The sequence below is a fragment of the Saccostrea echinata genome, unplaced genomic scaffold (genome assembly GCF_033153115.1).
Source record: "Saccostrea echinata isolate AGI-Se365-2 ecotype Australia unplaced genomic scaffold, CSIRO_AGI_Sech_v1 ptg000120l, whole genome shotgun sequence".
Lineage (NCBI taxonomy): Eukaryota > Metazoa > Mollusca > Bivalvia > Ostreida > Ostreidae > Saccostrea > Saccostrea echinata.
Window position 1 is genome coordinate 51,309 of NW_026889869.1, and position 18,726 is coordinate 70,034.

An 18,726-nucleotide genomic window follows, 5' to 3' on the forward strand; every position below is an offset into this window, starting at 1 on the left:
TCTCCTCAGATTATTCAAACTCGAATGAATGAAGTGGCAGTGTTGCACCGTGAACTTATATATCTTTGTAAGCTCAAGTTGAAAATCGCTGCGGTCTACCAGTCGGCTTAGTCGATTGGCTGGTGCCCGCAGTAACACTCGCTACGATTAGTCAGGTGAACGAGATGACCATTGGCTACGTCTGTAGGTAGTTTCAATCCACAGAATTGCCCCAAAAGAAAAAGAAAATCAAGTCGGTTTTTGACACATGATTTCACTGCAGATACATATAGTCAAATATTTTTTTTAAAAATATATATATGGTGAATAATGGGGATGAATGTAACGTCAATTGAATAGAAAATAGAATTATTTATTATATATATACATATATTTTCAATTCGTTATTGAAGCAAAATGCATTTTCGAAAAATATATATTATATATTTCTTGTCATTATTTCCTCCTACCATTATCTGAACAAGCCCAGTAATATTACTAAGTATCATGATACTTGCAGATAATCAGAATGGTGCATATAGGATGAACAGGAATTACCCTGTTGCAAAAACAAGAACAAAACAAATAATACAAATAAATGAATAATTAATTAAATGAATGAATAATTAAATAAATGAATGAATGAATGAATGAATAAATGAAAAGAATAAATAAATGAAAAGAATAAGAATGTATGTATCTGTCTTTCAAAAGGTACGCATGAACTTTTATTCCATTCGTTCCACATTTGATTCCAAATAAAGTGGGGAAAAAAAAAGAAAAAAAGAAAAAGAAAAATAATAATAATAATAATAAATAAATAAATAAAATAAATGAATGAATAAAATAAAATAAAATAAAATAAAAAAAATTAATAATAATAATAAAACTTCAACAACAAAAAAAACAACAAAAAACAAAAAAAAAAAAAAAACCAAACCAAAACAAAACAAAACAAAACAAAACAAAAAAAAAAAAAAAAAAAAAAAAAAAAACATGAAAACAAATATACTAGAATGATAACACTAATAATAATGGCCATATAGTTAGCGTAGGCGTTGTGATGTGGAAAAAGTAAAATTTTATTTACTTGAGGGAGGGTATGTAAACAAATTAAAAACTGACTTTTGTTTCTTCTTCTTCTCAGAAACAGCATGTTAATATTATCATGACTTTGCAATTTGCTTCCAGTCGAAGACAAATAAACTATGTGTAATAGGTAAGTGTACTTCTTGTTTATTCATTTTGTGTTTCCATTAGTACATGTATGTAATAGAGGCATCTTTTCTAAAAATGTTGGTAGCCCTGAAAAGGGCTTTTGTAATTGGTTTAAGACAATTGGCAGTCTACGCCTTGGTGGCTTTCTTTGGGGTTTTTGACTTCTTGGCTGTGGCTTTCTTGGGCGCTTTGGTTTTCGTAGGCTTTGGAGCTGCCTTGGCTTTCTTGGGAGACTTAGTAGCTGCTTTCTTCTTGGGAGACTTGGCCTTCTTGGGTGCTGCAGGTTTCTTAACAGCCTTTTTCTTTTCTGTTGGCTTTTTCTCCCCGGTTGTCTTCTTGGGTTTGGTCGTTTTCTTGGGCTTGGCAGCCTTAGGTTTGGTGACTTTTTTGGTCTTGGGTTTCTTCTCCGTCTTGGGCTTCTCTCCCAGCTTGAAGGAACCACTGGCACCTGTACCCTTGGCCTGTTTGAGAACTCCCTTCTTGACTCCGTTCTTGAGGGCCATCTTCAGATGGGTGTTGACACTAGAGGCGTCATTACCGACTTTGTAGTTGCCCATGATGTACTTGAGAATAGCTTGTCTCGAGGAACCTCCGCGCTCCTTCAGGGCAGCCACAGCAGCGCTGATCATCTCGATGTACTTGGGATGGGCGGGGACCGTCTTGGGTTTGGAAACCTTCTTCTTGGCGGGGGATTTTGCTGGTGCGGCGTCTGCCATAATTTTTTTGTCCTGTTTTCTACAACTGATGTGAACGACGTTATCGACGATAAGGAAATGAATGAAATCACCTCCGCCGATGGCCTTATTTGAGTGGCGGCGAGCGCGGACCTCCGTGAAAACTCCCCAATTGTCGAGAGCGTAGAGGATTGAACTCGTCAAACTTTGTGTTTCAATACCTGTTATTTTTCCGATTTTGTCCTCCCAATTTTACTTAATTTTCTCAAATATGTCACTGTGCGTTTTCTTGAAATAATTTCCTACATAACTGTTTTTGTTTAAGGTTCTTAATCTGTCATTTTAAAGGAGGAATTGTCTGTTGATTCTGAAAATGCGCTGTTCCCTGGAGCCCAGAAGCGACTAATTTTGATTAAAACACGAAAACAAGAGGAATAGAACACGAGTAAGGGATTGAAGTACTTACTACATTGCTATGTGATAAAACATACATGTACATTTCTTTCAATTGTCTTCTATGTTACTTAAAATCCGAATGAAAATGCAAACATTCGGCACAAACACGCGCACAATGGATAGTGATGTGTGCCTTGCATTTCATATGAAATGGAGAGAGAGAGAAAAAAAAACAATCAAACAAAAGGGTCATATGAAGGGAAATCACGGAATCTCACAAATTGTTGAATGTTCAAATATATATCTAATATACTTTCTAGATCAGTGGATGTTCACCCCCTTAAAGGGACAACATATAATTTCTTTTCGAATATTTAAATACATGACACCTACTTTATAATTATAACACCGAGGACACCGGAAAGATCCAGACCGTACGTAACGTACCACATTCGGTGGTACAACGTCTGAATTTCTCAGTATAATTATATCATAAGAATATACATAACTGACATCCTTGTAAATTACATGAAAAAAAAAAATCACATAAAAAGGGCGTGTATTTAATAATTGTAGAACACTCACTTAATTAGTAGTTATACATAAGAGAGAGACAGAGAGAGACGAACAAGGCGAATAATGGGAGTAGCTTATTCATTGATATTAATTTGTTTCTTGTAATTTACACACACAAATAATTGAGTACATGTAAATAAACAGAATGTGGTCAAAAGCCAATGTATTTAAAATCTATATCTTTCAAGTTGAACAAGACAACCAGTATATAATACAAGACAATACAATACATTGATAGAAGCATCAAATTGGTTGCACACTTTCCACGTGCAGATCATGATTCCCTGCATCTATATGTCACGTGACGATGCAGATGTGCTGCACGGCGCAGTGATGGACATCGCAATAAATGTAAAGTGTTGAAAAAAATGTCGTTTAGTCATTCGCATCGGTAGTCTATTCGAAAGAAAATTTACTACCAGTTTTTAATTGTGTTAGTACTGTAAGTATCCGGAAACTGGCATCGAGTTGCTTTTATTCACTCTTATTATGGGAAGCACACTTTTTTGAATAAGAACATTCAAGACATAATATAAACCACATCTTCTTATTCTTATGAGATTCTTATATTCATAACTTTTATCTATTTTTATCAATTAGGAATTTTGTCTAAATAATCATCATATAAAACAATAGCGAGGGGGAAAAAAAAGAAACATTAAGGATTTAACTGGAGTTACAGATCTTTTGAATATGTTAATAAAATAATGATCATATTTAAAAATATTTGTATCAAAGGAAAAAAATTGAAAGTTAGATCGCCATGTTAGATGATTTTCGCAGTTTCTAGTCTTAATTGGTCAATGAAATGGGGTTTTTTTTTTCTTATCTCTTTGTTGAGTGAGCATTCAAGTAATACGTGAGAATTCAACATTTGTACGCAGGCCTATAAGGTTTGGATTCAACTGCCTATAACGAGAAAGAAAAAACGTACATATACGAATATACATGCGAGTCAATTTTAAAATTTATTGCTTTTGTTATTAACTTAATACATTTATTTATCATTAAATATATAACACTTTCTTTGATGTTTGATCTCTGTTCTGTGTTGAAAATTATTGAATTCGTGTGTTTCTATTATTTTCTAGCTATAATAATTGTTTACGTTTCAACTCGTTTGTAATGTAGGTATCTTTTCGAAAAGCTTATGTGGCCGTGAAAACGGCCGTTTGGTTTTGTGCTGCACACAACACAACTATAGGATCTTTTTACTTGGCGGCTTTCTGTGTCTTTTTGGGAAGGAGCACCGCTTGGATGTTGGGCAGGACACCACCCTGCGCGATGGTCACGCCGGACAGGAGTTTGTTCAATTCTTCGTCGTTGCGGATGGCCAGCTGCAGATGACGGGGAATGATTCTGGTCTTTTTGTTGTCGCGGGCAGCGTTGCCTGCCAACTCCAAGACTTCTGCGGCCAAGTACTCAAGAACGGCAGCCAAGTACACGGGAGCGCCTGCTCCCACTCTCTCGGCGTAGTTGCCCTTTCTCAGCAGACGGTGAATACGACCCACGGGGAACTGCAGTCCGGCGCGGGAAGAACGGCTCTTGGCCTTCCCCTTCACTTTGCCTCCTTTGCCACGTCCAGACATTCTTAACGGTTATGTTCTTTCGTGTACAGTCAACGAATAATCCAGCGACGCCCGCACGCACCAATTTAAACAACCAAGCGGATCCAACGGTGCAGCCAATTAACGCGTCGCTCTGTTGTGCCTTTAGGTGAAATCCGAACAAGTAATGTTTTCTCGGAGGTCCGTAACAAGCTTCTCCTCCTACTCGCATATAAATAGTAAATTTTACCATTTTACTTTATTCATCTCTTCAGTTTGACCTGTCAACTTGAGATCATGCCACCCAAAGTCGGATCCAAAGGCGCCAAGAAAGCAGTCACCAAGGCCAAGACACCAAGGAGCACAGACAAGAAAAGGAGGAAGAGGAGGAGGGAATCTTATGCCATTTACATCTACAAAGTCCTAAAGCAGGTGCACCCTGACACTGGTGTTTCCAGCAAGGCCATGAGCATAATGAACTCCTTCGTCAACGATATCTTTGAGAGAATCGCTGCCGAAGCCTCTCGTTTGGCCCACTACAACAAGCGATCTACAATCACAAGCAGAGAGGTCCAGACTGCTGTCCGTCTCCTTCTGCCCGGTGAACTGGCCAAGCACGCCGTATCTGAGGGCACCAAAGCCGTCACCAAGTACACCAGCAGCAAATAATCTCATTTTGCAAGTACACACACCAAACGGCCCTTTTAAGGGCCAACTAATTTTTAAGAAAAGATACCTTCATATTACATGCGTTATTGAGACACAAATAATATGTGTGAGTGTTACAATGTGAATGCATGTGCTCGTAAAAGTGGCAAACGTATAAAAATCCCACATTGTTTACAACTGATTATAATAACAGAAGTAGGATAAATAAAGAAATACAAGTAGGTATTATTATATGTATGAGAGCCAAATTTTATTCACAAATAACTTGAATGTACAACCAAGCATATATCTAAAATAACTGTATCTTCAAATATAAATAAAATACAAGCATGCGAGGTCCATCTGATGTACACAAAATCCTGGTTCATTTGTCCTCTGTATACTGAATTAATTATCAGCGTACATTATATAATTGATAATAAAGTATCTCAATTCAGCTAATATCAATGAAACAGATAAATAAATTCAAGACCCCCCCCCTCCCCTTTCTTTGACATTGACATATTGGAATTTTCAATCAGTAATTATACATCAATAAAAGTGCAATGACCAAAATGCGATAATTATACATTGACAATTAATTGTCTAACATTAGTCATAATTGTTAAACAAGAAAAAAAAAGCATGTCACTCAGCGCCAGTTGGTACCTGTCATTGTCGGTAGATCGATCCCTCAAAATAATACTCAAGACAGCAGCATTATTATTTTAATATATGATTATAATAATAAAAAAAATTAAATAATATATACTGTTTGTGTGTGTTTATTCAATATTTCTTGTCCAAACCTAAATTCAATACATATTTGTTGCTCTGTATATAGTTTTGAGGAAATATTACGACATAAAGGGGTCTTACTCTGTTATTGTTGTGTATTTATTTTACCACTTACAACCATTCTGTATTCAACTTTGTACAGTGAATATCTGTATAACAAGTACTCAGTAAGTAAATGTCTGTCTTAACGATGTTTAAGAGGCATCTTTTCGAAAAATTTGGGTGGCCGTGATAACGGCCGTTTGTGTTTGTTTTAAACTTCTGTCTTGACTGTCAAACTGAATTCTTTAGCCTCCAAATCCGTACAGGGTGCGTCCTTGGCGTTTCAAGGCGTAGACCACGTCCATAGCTGTGACGGTCTTTCTCTTGGCATGCTCCGTGTAGGTTACAGCATCTCGGATCACGTTCTCCAAGAAAACCTTAAGAACTCCACGAGTTTCCTCGTAGATGAGACCGGAAATACGTTTGACACCACCACGGCGAGCAAGACGGCGTATGGCTGGCTTGGTGATACCCTGGATGTTGTCTCTCAAGACTTTTCTGTGTCGCTTAGCGCCTCCTTTTCCAAGACCTTTTCCTCCTTTGCCACGTCCAGACATGTTATAAGTTCAGCCAGTAGTACTGTTCTGATGAACTGATCATGCGTAATTGCCTAATTTATAGTCCAAATTGAGGACCCGTGAGAGCGCACGATGCTTTGAAAAGTTCGGAACGTTACCAAAGCGGTATTGTGACAAGCTTTACGATTGGTCAGCTTGGCATGATGGGAATGTTTACATTTCTTGCCCCACGGGAATTTTAACCACATTTAATTAATTTTGATTCTTTAATTTCTTCACATATAGGCAAGTTTAGGTTCAATTTATTCACCTAAACCAAAATATTGGTACGTGGAGGTACATATATACATTTTATACAAACTGATATACAAAAAAAAAAAAAAAAACATGACAGAAAATGAATAAAAATGATAAAGAGAGAGAGGGGAATTATATCAAGCAGGACAGACAGCATCATAATTTTTTAGGATAAACATACACAATTTTTTGTTTTGTTGTTGTTATTTTTTTATTTCAGTATTTTTTGCTTTGAGTTTAACAAAATAAATACCGTTGTTGCCGAATGATAATAAAAACGTGTGTGGGTGGGTGGGTGGGGATTAAGTTATTCAAAGGAAAGGGGTGTGACAGATAACACCGAAATAATACAAAATGTAGAAGCTGAATGAAACTTTTGATTCTCATTCATTTATGATATCTAGTTATAGATGTGATAATTTATTTGATTTCCTCTTTTCTCAGTTAATTTTCAAAGGCAACTTTAAGCAGTGACCAAACCGGCTTTATAAATGAGCCTTTTTCATTTTATTACACGCCACGTTAGAATGAATATCGTTATATTTGACGTTGTTTAGAAATCAATAAAAATCATACTTTGAATATAAATGAAATACGGAATTGCAGTTCTGAAATGCATGTACTCGCATATGTGCATAGCTGTAGAACTAATGAGATAAAGTTGTAATACTGTTATTATTTTTTGCTTCGACACATTCCATCATTTTCTATTTAAATAATTGTGCTATTTTCTAATTTATTTCGCAAAATTCTTGAATGTATTCTAGAGGGGCAGGTTGATGGACTTGTACAAAATATAGTTTCAAGATGTGTAGACAACTTCTACAACTTGATGATGACAATAATACTATGAAATTGTCTAGCATTGTGCTATGTAATTATATATATGTAAGGCACAGATATATTCACTGAAGGATGTACTGTGTCTCAACATTTTTTTTTTTTTTTTTTTTTTCAATTTGGGGGCATTGTACGCCGAATTTGACAAAATTTATTAATTTCGGCCAAATAATTCAACATTATTTTCAGAGATGTTTCAACGTCTGAACAGAAGGCATCTTTTCGAAGAATGTAGGTGGCCGTGAAAACGGCCGTTTGCTTTAGGACTTGAAATACAGCTTAAAATTAAGCACGCTCTCCACGAATACGTCTGGCCAGCTGGATGTCTTTGGGCATGATGGTTACTCTCTTGGCGTGAATGGCGCACAGGTTGGTGTCCTCAAAGAGACCAACAAGGTAAGCTTCGCTTGCTTCCTGTAAAGCCATGACAGCTGAACTCTGGAAACGCAAGTCGGTCTTAAAATCCTGAGCGATTTCCCGGACCAAGCGCTGGAATGGCAGCTTCCTGATGAGAAGCTCAGTGCTCTTCTGGTATCTCCGAATTTCACGGAGGGCGACAGTTCCTGGCCTGTATCTATGCGGTTTCTTAACGCCACCCGTGGCTGGTGCGCTTTTACGAGCAGCTTTGGTAGCGAGCTGTTTTCTGGGGGCCTTGCCTCCTGTAGATTTTCGTGCCGTCTGCTTGGTACGTGCCATGCTATCTCCTCAGATTATTCAAACTCGAATGAATGAAGTGGCAGTGTTGCACCGTGAACTTATATATCTTTGTAAGCTCAAGTTGAAAATCGCTGCGGTCTACCAGTCGGCTTAGTCGATTGGCTGGTGCCCGCAGTAACACTCGCTACGATTAGTCAGGTGAACGAGATGACCATTGGCTACGTCTGTAGGTAGTTTCAATCCACAGAATTGCCCCAAAAGAAAAAGAAAATCAAGTCGGTTTTTGACACATGATTTCACTGCAGATACATATAGTCAAATATTTTTTTTAAAAATATATATATGGTGAATAATGGGGATGAATGTAACGTCAATTGAATAGAAAATAGAATTATTTATTATATATATACATATATTTTCAATTCGTTATTGAAGCAAAATGCATTTTCGAAAAATATATATTATATATTTCTTGTCATTATTTCCTCCTACCATTATCTGAACAAGCCCAGTAATATTACTAAGTATCATGATACTTGCAGATAATCAGAATGGTGCATATAGGATGAACAGGAATTACCCTGTTGCAAAAACAAGAACAAAACAAATAATACAAATAAATGAATAATTAATTAAATGAATGAATAATTAAATAAATGAATGAATGAATGAATGAATAAATGAAAAGAATAAATAAATGAAAAGAATAAGAATGTATGTATCTGTCTTTCAAAAGGTACGCATGAACTTTTATTCCATTCGTTCCACATTTGATTCCAAATAAAGTGGGGAAAAAAAAAGAAAAAAAGAAAAAGAAAAATAATAATAATAATAATAATAAATAAATAAATAAAATAAATGAATGAATAAAATAAAATAAAATAAAATAAAAAAAATTAATAATAATAATAAAACTTCAACAACAAAAAAAACAACAAAAAACAAAAAAAAAAAAAAAACCAAACCAAAACAAAACAAAACAAAACAAAAAAAAAAAAAAAAAAAAAAAAAAAAAAACATGAAAACAAATATACTAGAATGATAACACTAATAATAATGGCCATATAGTTAGCGTAGGCGTTGTGATGTGGAAAAAGTAAAATTTTATTTACTTGAGGGAGGGTATGTAAACAAATTAAAAACTGACTTTTGTTTCTTCTTCTTCTCAGAAACAGCATGTTAATATTATCATGACTTTGCAATTTGCTTCCAGTCGAAGACAAATAAACTATGTGTAATAGGTAAGTGTACTTCTTGTTTATTCATTTTGTGTTTCCATTAGTACATGTATGTAATAGAGGCATCTTTTCTAAAAATGTTGGTAGCCCTGAAAAGGGCTTTTGTAATTGGTTTAAGACAATTGGCAGTCTACGCCTTGGTGGCTTTCTTTGGGGTTTTTGACTTCTTGGCTGTGGCTTTCTTGGGCGCTTTGGTTTTCGTAGGCTTTGGAGCTGCCTTGGCTTTCTTGGGAGACTTAGTAGCTGCTTTCTTCTTGGGAGACTTGGCCTTCTTGGGTGCTGCAGGTTTCTTAACAGCCTTTTTCTTTTCTGTTGGCTTTTTCTCCCCGGTTGTCTTCTTGGGTTTGGTCGTTTTCTTGGGCTTGGCAGCCTTAGGTTTGGTGACTTTTTTGGTCTTGGGTTTCTTCTCCGTCTTGGGCTTCTCTCCCAGCTTGAAGGAACCACTGGCACCTGTACCCTTGGCCTGTTTGAGAACTCCCTTCTTGACTCCGTTCTTGAGGGCCATCTTCAGATGGGTGTTGACACTAGAGGCGTCATTACCGACTTTGTATGTACTTGAGAATAGCTTGTCTCGAGGAACCTCCGCGCTCCTTCAGGGCAGCCACAGCAGCGCTGATCATCTCGATGTACTTGGGATGGGCGGGGACCGTCTTGGGTTTGGAAACCTTCTTCTTGGCGGGGGATTTTGCTGGTGCGGCGTCTGCCATAATTTTTTTGTCCTGTTTTCTACAACTGATGTGAACGACGTTATCGACGATAAGGAAATGAATGAAATCACCTCCGCCGATGGCCTTATTTGAGTGGCGGCGAGCGCGGACCTCCGTGAAAACTCCCCAATTGTCGAGAGCGTAGAGGATTGAACTCGTCAAACTTTGTGTTTCAATACCTGTTATTTTTCCGATTTTGTCCTCCCAATTTTACTTAATTTTCTCAAATATGTCACTGTGCGTTTTCTTGAAATAATTTCCTACATAACTGTTTTTGTTTAAGGTTCTTAATCTGTCATTTTAAAGGAGGAATTGTCTGTTGATTCTGAAAATGCGCTGTTCCCTGGAGCCCAGAAGCGACTAATTTTGATTAAAACACGAAAACAAGAGGAATAGAACACGAGTAAGGGATTGAAGTACTTACTACATTGCTATGTGATAAAACATACATGTACATTTCTTTCAATTGTCTTCTATGTTACTTAAAATCCGAATGAAAATGCAAACATTCGGCACAAACACGCGCACAATGGATAGTGATGTGTGCCTTGCATTTCATATGAAATGGAGAGAGAGAGAAAAAAAAACAATCAAACAAAAGGGTCATATGAAGGGAAATCACGGAATCTCACAAATTGTTGAATGTTCAAATATATATCTAATATACTTTCTAGATCAGTGGATGTTCACCCCCTTAAAGGGACAACATATAATTTCTTTTCGAATATTTAAATACATGACACCTACTTTATAATTATAACACCGAGGACACCGGAAAGATCCAGACCGTACGTAACGTACCACATTCGGTGGTACAACGTCTGAATTTCTCAGTATAATTATATCATAAGAATATACATAACTGACATCCTTGTAAATTACATGAAAAAAAAAAAAATCACATAAAAAGGGCGTGTATTTAATAATTGTAGAACACTCACTTAATTAGTAGTTATACATAAGAGAGAGACAGAGAGAGACGAACAAGGCGAATAATGGGAGTAGCTTATTCATTGATATTAATTTGTTTCTTGTAATTTACACACACAAATAATTGAGTACATGTAAATAAACAGAATGTGGTCAAAAGCCAATGTATTTAAAATCTATATCTTTCAAGTTGAACAAGACAACCAGTATATAATACAAGACAATACAATACATTGATAGAAGCATCAAATTGGTTGCACACTTTCCACGTGCAGATCATGATTCCCTGCATCTATATGTCACGTGACGATGCAGATGTGCTGCACGGCGCAGTGATGGACATCGCAATAAATGTAAAGTGTTGAAAAAAATGTCGTTTAGTCATTCGCATCGGTAGTCTATTCGAAAGAAAATTTACTACCAGTTTTTAATTGTGTTAGTACTGTAAGTATCCGGAAACTGGCATCGAGTTGCTTTTATTCACTCTTATTATGGGAAGCACACTTTTTTGAATAAGAACATTCAAGACATAATATAAACCACATCTTCTTATTCTTATGAGATTCTTATATTCATAACTTTTATCTATTTTTATCAATTAGGAATTTTGTCTAAATAATCATCATATAAAACAATAGCGAGGGGGAAAAAAAAGAAACATTAAGGATTTAACTGGAGTTACAGATCTTTTGAATATGTTAATAAAATAATGATCATATTTAAAAATATTTGTATCAAAGGAAAAAAATTGAAAGTTAGATCGCCATGTTAGATGATTTTCGCAGTTTCTAGTCTTAATTGGTCAATGAAATGGGTTTTTTTTTTTTCTTATCTCTTTGTTGAGTGAGCATTCAAGTAATACGTGAGAATTCAACATTTGTACGCAGGCCTATAAGGTTTGGATTCAACTGCCTATAACGAGAAAGAAAAAACGTACATATACGAATATACATGCGAGTCAATTTTAAAATTTATTGCTTTTGTTATTAACTTAATACATTTATTTATCATTAAATATATAACACTTTCTTTGATGTTTGATCTCTGTTCTGTGTTGAAAATTATTGAATTCGTGTGTTTCTATTATTTTCTAGCTATAATAATTGTTTACGTTTCAACTCGTTTGTAATGTAGGTATCTTTTCGAAAAGCTTATGTGGCCGTGAAAACGGCCGTTTGGTTTTGTGCTGCACACAACACAACTATAGGATCTTTTTACTTGGCGGCTTTCTGTGTCTTTTTGGGAAGGAGCACCGCTTGGATGTTGGGCAGGACACCACCCTGCGCGATGGTCACGCCGGACAGGAGTTTGTTCAATTCTTCGTCGTTGCGGATGGCCAGCTGCAGATGACGGGGAATGATTCTGGTCTTTTTGTTGTCGCGGGCAGCGTTGCCTGCCAACTCCAAGACTTCTGCGGCCAAGTACTCAAGAACGGCAGCCAAGTACACGGGAGCGCCTGCTCCCACTCTCTCGGCGTAGTTGCCCTTTCTCAGCAGACGGTGAATACGACCCACGGGGAACTGCAGTCCGGCGCGGGAAGAACGGCTCTTGGCCTTCCCCTTCACTTTGCCTCCTTTGCCACGTCCAGACATTCTTAACGGTTATGTTCTTTCGTGTACAGTCAACGAATAATCCAGCGACGCCCGCACGCACCAATTTAAACAACCAAGCGGATCCAACGGTGCAGCCAATTAACGCGTCGCTCTGTTGTGCCTTTAGGTGAAATCCGAACAAGTAATGTTTTCTCGGAGGTCCGTAACAAGCTTCTCCTCCTACTCGCATATAAATAGTAAATTTTACCATTTTACTTTATTCATCTCTTCAGTTTGACCTGTCAACTTGAGATCATGCCACCCAAAGTCGGATCCAAAGGCGCCAAGAAAGCAGTCACCAAGGCCAAGACACCGAGGAGCACAGACAAGAAAAGGAGGAAGAGGAGGAGGGAATCTTATGCCATTTACATCTACAAAGTCCTAAAGCAGGTGCACCCTGACACTGGTGTTTCCAGCAAGGCCATGAGCATAATGAACTCCTTCGTCAACGATATCTTTGAGAGAATCGCTGCCGAAGCCTCTCGTTTGGCCCACTACAACAAGCGATCTACAATCACAAGCAGAGAGGTCCAGACTGCTGTCCGTCTCCTTCTGCCCGGTGAACTGGCCAAGCACGCCGTATCTGAGGGCACCAAAGCCGTCACCAAGTACACCAGCAGCAAATAATCTCATTTTGCAAGTACACACACCAAACGGCCCTTTTAAGGGCCAACTAATTTTTAAGAAAAGATACCTTCATATTACATGCGTTATTGAGACACAAATAATATGTGTGAGTGTTACAATGTGAATGCATGTGCTCGTAAAAGTGGCAAACGTATAAAAATCCCACATTGTTTACAACTGATTATAATAACAGAAGTAGGATAAATAAAGAAATACAAGTAGGTATTATTATATGTATGAGAGCCAAATTTTATTCACAAATAACTTGAATGTACAACCAAGCATATATCTAAAATAACTGTATCTTCAAATATAAATAAAATACAAGCATGCGAGGTCCATCTGATGTACACAAAATCCTGGTTCATTTGTCCTCTGTATACTGAATTAATTATCAGCGTACATTATATAATTGATAATAAAGTATCTCAATTCAGCTAATATCAATGAAACAGATAAATAAATTCAAGACCCCCCCCCTCCCCTTTCTTTGACATTGACATATTGGAATTTTCAATCAGTAATTATACATCAATAAAAGTGCAATGACCAAAATGCGATAATTATACATTGACAATTAATTGTCTAACATTAGTCATAATTGTTAAACAAGAAAAAAAAAGCATGTCACTCAGCGCCAGTTGGTACCTGTCATTGTCGGTAGATCGATCCCTCAAAATAATACTCAAGACAGCAGCATTATTATTTTAATATATGATTATAATAATAAAAAAAAATTAAATAATATATACTGTTTGTGTGTGTTTATTCAATATTTCTTGTCCAAACCTAAATTCAATACATATTTGTTGCTCTGTATATAGTTTTGAGGAAATATTACGACATAAAGGGTCTTACTCTGTTATTGTTGTGTATTTATTTTACCACTTACAACCATTCTGTATTCAACTTTGTACAGTGAATATCTGTATAACAAGTACTCAGTAAGTAAATGTCTGTCTTAACGATGTTTAAGAGGCATCTTTTCGAAAAATTTGGGTGGCCGTGATAACGGCCGTTTGTGTTTGTTTTAAACTTCTGTCTTGACTGTCAAACTGAATTCTTTAGCCTCCAAATCCGTACAGGGTGCGTCCTTGGCGTTTCAAGGCGTAGACCACGTCCATAGCTGTGACGGTCTTTCTCTTGGCATGCTCCGTGTAGGTTACAGCATCTCGGATCACGTTCTCCAAGAAAACCTTAAGAACTCCACGAGTTTCCTCGTAGATGAGACCGGAAATACGTTTGACACCACCACGGCGAGCAAGACGGCGTATGGCTGGCTTGGTGATACCCTGGATGTTGTCTCTCAAGACTTTTCTGTGTCGCTTAGCGCCTCCTTTTCCAAGACCTTTTCCTCCTTTGCCACGTCCAGACATGTTATAAGTTCAGCCAGTAGTACTGTTCTGATGAACTGATCATGCGTAATTGCCTAATTTATAGTCCAAATTGAGGACCCGTGAGAGCGCACGATGCTTTGAAAAGTTCGGAACGTTACCAAAGCGGTATTGTGACAAGCTTTACGATTGGTCAGCTTGGCATGATGGGAATGTTTACATTTCTTGCCCCACGGGAATTTTAACCACATTTAATTAATTTTGATTCTTTAATTTCTTCACATATAGGCAAGTTTAGGTTCAATTTATTCACCTAAACCAAAATATTGGTACGTGGAGGTACATATATACATTTTATACAAACTGATATCCAAAAAAAAAAAAAAAAAAAAAAAAAAAAAAACATGACAGAAAATGAATAAAAATGATAAAGAGAGAGAGGGGAATTATATCAAGCAGGACAGACAGCATCATAATTTTTTAGGATAAACATACACAATTTTTTGTTTTGTTGTTGTTATTTTTTTATTTCAGTATTTTTTGCTTTGAGTTTAACAAAATAAATACCGTTGTTGCCGAATGATAATAAAAACGTGTGTGGGTGGGTGGGTGGGGATTAAGTTATTCAAAGGAAAGGGGTGTGACAGATAACACCGAAATAATACAAAATGTAGAAGCTGAATGAAACTTTTGATTCTCATTCATTTATGATATCTAGTTATAGATGTGATAATTTATTTGATTTCCTCTTTTCTCAGTTAATTTTCAAAGGCAACTTTAAGCAGTGACCAAACCGGCTTTATAAATGAGCCTTTTTCATTTTATTACACGCCACGTTAGAATGAATATCGTTATATTTGACGTTGTTTAGAAATCAATAAAAATCATACTTTGAATATAAATGAAATACGGAATTGCAGTTCTGAAATGCATGTACTCGCATATGTGCATAGCTGTAGAACTAATGAGATAAAGTTGTAATACTGTTATTATTTTTTGCTTCGACACATTCCATCATTTTCTATTTAAATAATTGTGCTATTTTCTAATTTATTTCGCAAAATTCTTGAATGTATTCTAGAGGGGCAGGTTGATGGACTTGTACAAAATATAGTTTCAAGATGTGTAGACAACTTCTACAACTTGATGATGACAATAATACTATGAAATTGTCTAGCATTGTGCTATGTAATTATATATATGTAAGGCACAGATATATTCACTGAAGGATGTACTGTGTCTCAACATTTTTTTTTTTTTTTTTTTTCAATTTGGGGGCATTGTACGCCGAATTTGACAAAATTTATTAATTTCGGCCAAATAATTCAACATTATTTTCAGAGATGTTTCAACGTCTGAACAGAAGGCATCTTTTCGAAGAATGTAGGTGGCCGTGAAAACGGCCGTTTGCTTTAGGACTTGAAATACAGCTTAAAATTAAGCACGCTCTCCACGAATACGTCTGGCCAGCTGGATGTCTTTGGGCATGATGGTTACTCTCTTGGCGTGAATGGCGCACAGGTTGGTGTCCTCAAAGAGACCAACAAGGTAAGCTTCGCTTGCTTCCTGTAAAGCCATGACAGCTGAACTCTGGAAACGCAAGTCGGTCTTAAAATCCTGAGCGATTTCCCGGACCAAGCGCTGGAATGGCAGCTTCCTGATGAGAAGCTCAGTGCTCTTCTGGTATCTCCGAATTTCACGGAGGGCGACAGTTCCTGGCCTGTATCTATGCGGTTTCTTAACGCCACCCGTGGCTGGTGCGCTTTTACGAGCAGCTTTGGTAGCGAGCTGTTTTCTGGGGGCCTTGCCTCCTGTAGATTTTCGTGCCGTCTGCTTGGTACGTGCCATGCTATCTCCTCAGATTATTCAAACTCGAATGAATGAAGTGGCAGTGTTGCACCGTGAACTTATATATCTTTGTAAGCTCAAGTTGAAAATCGCTGCGGTCTACCAGTCGGCTTAGTCGATTGGCTGGTGCCCGCAGTAACACTCGCTACGATTAGTCAGGTGAACGAGATGACCATTGGCTACGTCTGTAGGTAGTTTCAATCCACAGAATTGCCCCAAAAGAAAAAGAAAATCAAGTCGGTTTTTGACACATGATTTCACTGCAGATACATATAGTCAAATATTTTTTTTAAAAATATATATATGGTGAATAATGGGGATGAATGTAACGTCAATTGAATAGAAAATAGAATTATTTATTATATATATACATATATTTTCAATTCGTTATTGAAGCAAAATGCATTTTCGAAAAATATATATTATATATTTCTTGTCATTATTTCCTCCTACCATTATCTGAACAAGCCCAGTAATATTACTAAGTATCATGATACTTGCAGATAATCAGAATGGTGCATATAGGATGAACAGGAATTACCCTGTTGCAAAAACAAGAACAAAACAAATAATACAAATAAATGAATAATTAATTAAATGAATGAATAATTAAATAAATGAATGAATGAATGAATGAATAAATGAAAAGAATAAATAAATGAAAAGAATAAGAATGTATGTATCTGTCTTTCAAAAGGTACGCATGAACTTTTATTCCATTCGTTCCACATTTGATTCCAAATAAAGTGGGGAAAAAAAAAGAAAAAAAGAAAAAGAAAAATAATAATAATAATAATAAATAAATAAATAAAATAAATGAATGAATAAAATAAAATAAAATAAAATAAAAAAAATTAATAATAATAATAAAACTTCAACAACAAAAAAAACAACAAAAAACAAAAAAAAAAAAAACCAAAACAAAACAAAACAAAACAAAACAAAAAAAAAAAAAAAAAAAAAAAAAAAAAACATGAAAACAAATATACTAGAATGATAACACTAATAATAATGGCCATATAGTTAGCGTAGGCGTTGTGATGTGGAAAAAGTAAAATTTTATTTACTTGAGGGAGGGTATGTAAACAAATTAAAAACTGACTTTTGTTTCTTCTTCTTCTCAGAAACAGCATGTTAATATTATCATGACTTTGCAATTTGCTTCCAGTCGAAGACAAATAAACTATGTGTAATAGGTAAGTGTACTTCTTGTTTATTCATTTTGTGTTTCCATTAGTACATGTATGTAATAGAGGCATCTTTTCTAAAAATGTTGGTAGCCCTGAAAAGGGCTTTTGTAATTGGTTTAAGACAATTGGCAGTCTACGCCTTGGTGGCTTTCTTTGGGGTTTTTGACTTCTTGGCTGTGGCTTTCTTGGGCGCTTTGGTTTTCGTAGGCTTTGGAGCTGCCTTGGCTTTCTTGGGAGACTTAGTAGCTGCTTTCTTCTTGGGAGACTTGGCCTTCTTGGGTGCTGCAGGTTTCTTAACAGCCTTTTTCTTTTCTGTTGGCTTTTTCTCCCCGGTTGTCTTCTTGGGTTTGGTCGTTTTCTTGGGCTTGGCAGCCTTAGGTTTGGTGACTTTTTTGGTCTTGGGTTTCTTCTCCGTCTTGGGCTTCTCTCCCAGCTTGAAGGAACCACTGGCACCTGTACCCTTGGCCTGTTTGAGAACTCCCTTCTTGACTCCGTTCTTGAGGGCCATCTTCAGATGGGTGTTGACACTAGAGGCGTCATTACCGACTTTGTAGTTGCCCATGATGTACTTGAGAATAGCTTGTCTCGAGGAACCTCCGCGCTCCTTCAGGGCAGCCACAGCAGCGCTGATCATCTCGATGTACTTGGGATGGGCGGGGACCGTCTTGGGTTTGGAAACCTTCTTCTTGGCGGGGGATTTTGCTGGTGCGGCGTCTGCCATAATTTTTTTGTCCTGTTTTCTACAACTGATGTGAACGACGTTATCGACGATAAGGAAATGAATGAAATCACCTCCGCCGATGGCCTTATTTGAGTGGCGGCGAGCGCGGACCTCCGTGAAAACTCCCCAATTGTCGAGAGCGTAGAGGATTGAACTCGTCAAACTTTGTGTTTCAATACCTGTTATTTTTCCGATTTTGTCCTCCCAATTTTACTTAATTTTCTCAAATATGTCACTGTGCGTTTTCTTGAAATAATTTCCTACATAACTGTTTTTGTTTAAGGTTCTTAATCTGTCATTTTAAAGGAGGAATTGTCTGTTGATTCTGAAAATGCGCTGTTCCCTGGAG

At 36.7% G+C, this 18,726-nt stretch overlaps 10 protein-coding genes and 1 pseudogene across 10 annotated transcripts; 2 read left to right on the top strand and 9 right to left on the bottom strand.

Annotated features, from left to right (window-relative positions):
- Positions 1 to 1,325: 1,325 nt before the first annotated feature.
- Positions 1,326 to 1,913, bottom strand: LOC133177374 (histone H1-delta-like). The gene has a single exon (XM_061312424.1). The coding sequence runs from the start codon at positions 1,911 to 1,913 to the stop codon at positions 1,326 to 1,328; it is 588 nt and encodes a 195-aa protein (XP_061168408.1).
- A 2,141-nt stretch (positions 1,914 to 4,054) lies between these two features.
- Positions 4,055 to 4,432, bottom strand: LOC133177353 (histone H2A). The gene has a single exon (XM_061312404.1). The coding sequence runs from the start codon at positions 4,430 to 4,432 to the stop codon at positions 4,055 to 4,057; it is 378 nt and encodes a 125-aa protein (XP_061168388.1).
- A 255-nt stretch (positions 4,433 to 4,687) lies between these two features.
- Positions 4,688 to 5,059, top strand: LOC133177376 (histone H2B-like). The gene has a single exon (XM_061312425.1). It carries the CDS (start codon positions 4,688 to 4,690, stop codon positions 5,057 to 5,059), a length of 372 nt encoding a protein of 123 aa, XP_061168409.1.
- A 1,064-nt stretch (positions 5,060 to 6,123) lies between these two features.
- Positions 6,124 to 6,435, bottom strand: LOC133177377 (histone H4). Its single transcript, XM_061312426.1, has one exon. It carries the CDS (start codon positions 6,433 to 6,435, stop codon positions 6,124 to 6,126), a length of 312 nt encoding a protein of 103 aa, XP_061168410.1.
- Positions 6,436 to 7,818: 1,383 nt separating this feature from the next.
- Positions 7,819 to 8,229, bottom strand: LOC133177378 (histone H3). The gene has a single exon (XM_061312427.1). The coding sequence runs from the start codon at positions 8,227 to 8,229 to the stop codon at positions 7,819 to 7,821; it is 411 nt and encodes a 136-aa protein (XP_061168411.1).
- A 1,329-nt stretch (positions 8,230 to 9,558) lies between these two features.
- On the bottom strand, positions 9,559 to 10,135 carry LOC133177379 (histone H1-delta-like; annotated as a pseudogene).
- A 2,144-nt stretch (positions 10,136 to 12,279) lies between these two features.
- On the bottom strand, positions 12,280 to 12,657 carry LOC133177354 (histone H2A). The gene has a single exon (XM_061312405.1). It carries the CDS (start codon positions 12,655 to 12,657, stop codon positions 12,280 to 12,282), a length of 378 nt encoding a protein of 125 aa, XP_061168389.1.
- A 255-nt stretch (positions 12,658 to 12,912) lies between these two features.
- LOC133177380 (histone H2B-like) lies at positions 12,913 to 13,284 on the top strand. Its single transcript, XM_061312429.1, has one exon. The coding sequence runs from the start codon at positions 12,913 to 12,915 to the stop codon at positions 13,282 to 13,284; it is 372 nt and encodes a 123-aa protein (XP_061168413.1).
- A 1,064-nt stretch (positions 13,285 to 14,348) lies between these two features.
- Positions 14,349 to 14,660, bottom strand: LOC133177381 (histone H4). Its single transcript, XM_061312430.1, has one exon. It carries the CDS (start codon positions 14,658 to 14,660, stop codon positions 14,349 to 14,351), a length of 312 nt encoding a protein of 103 aa, XP_061168414.1.
- A 1,395-nt stretch (positions 14,661 to 16,055) lies between these two features.
- On the bottom strand, positions 16,056 to 16,466 carry LOC133177382 (histone H3). The gene has a single exon (XM_061312431.1). It carries the CDS (start codon positions 16,464 to 16,466, stop codon positions 16,056 to 16,058), a length of 411 nt encoding a protein of 136 aa, XP_061168415.1.
- A 1,323-nt stretch (positions 16,467 to 17,789) lies between these two features.
- Positions 17,790 to 18,377, bottom strand: LOC133177383 (histone H1-delta-like). Its single transcript, XM_061312432.1, has one exon. It carries the CDS (start codon positions 18,375 to 18,377, stop codon positions 17,790 to 17,792), a length of 588 nt encoding a protein of 195 aa, XP_061168416.1.
- Positions 18,378 to 18,726: the final 349 nt, after the last annotated feature.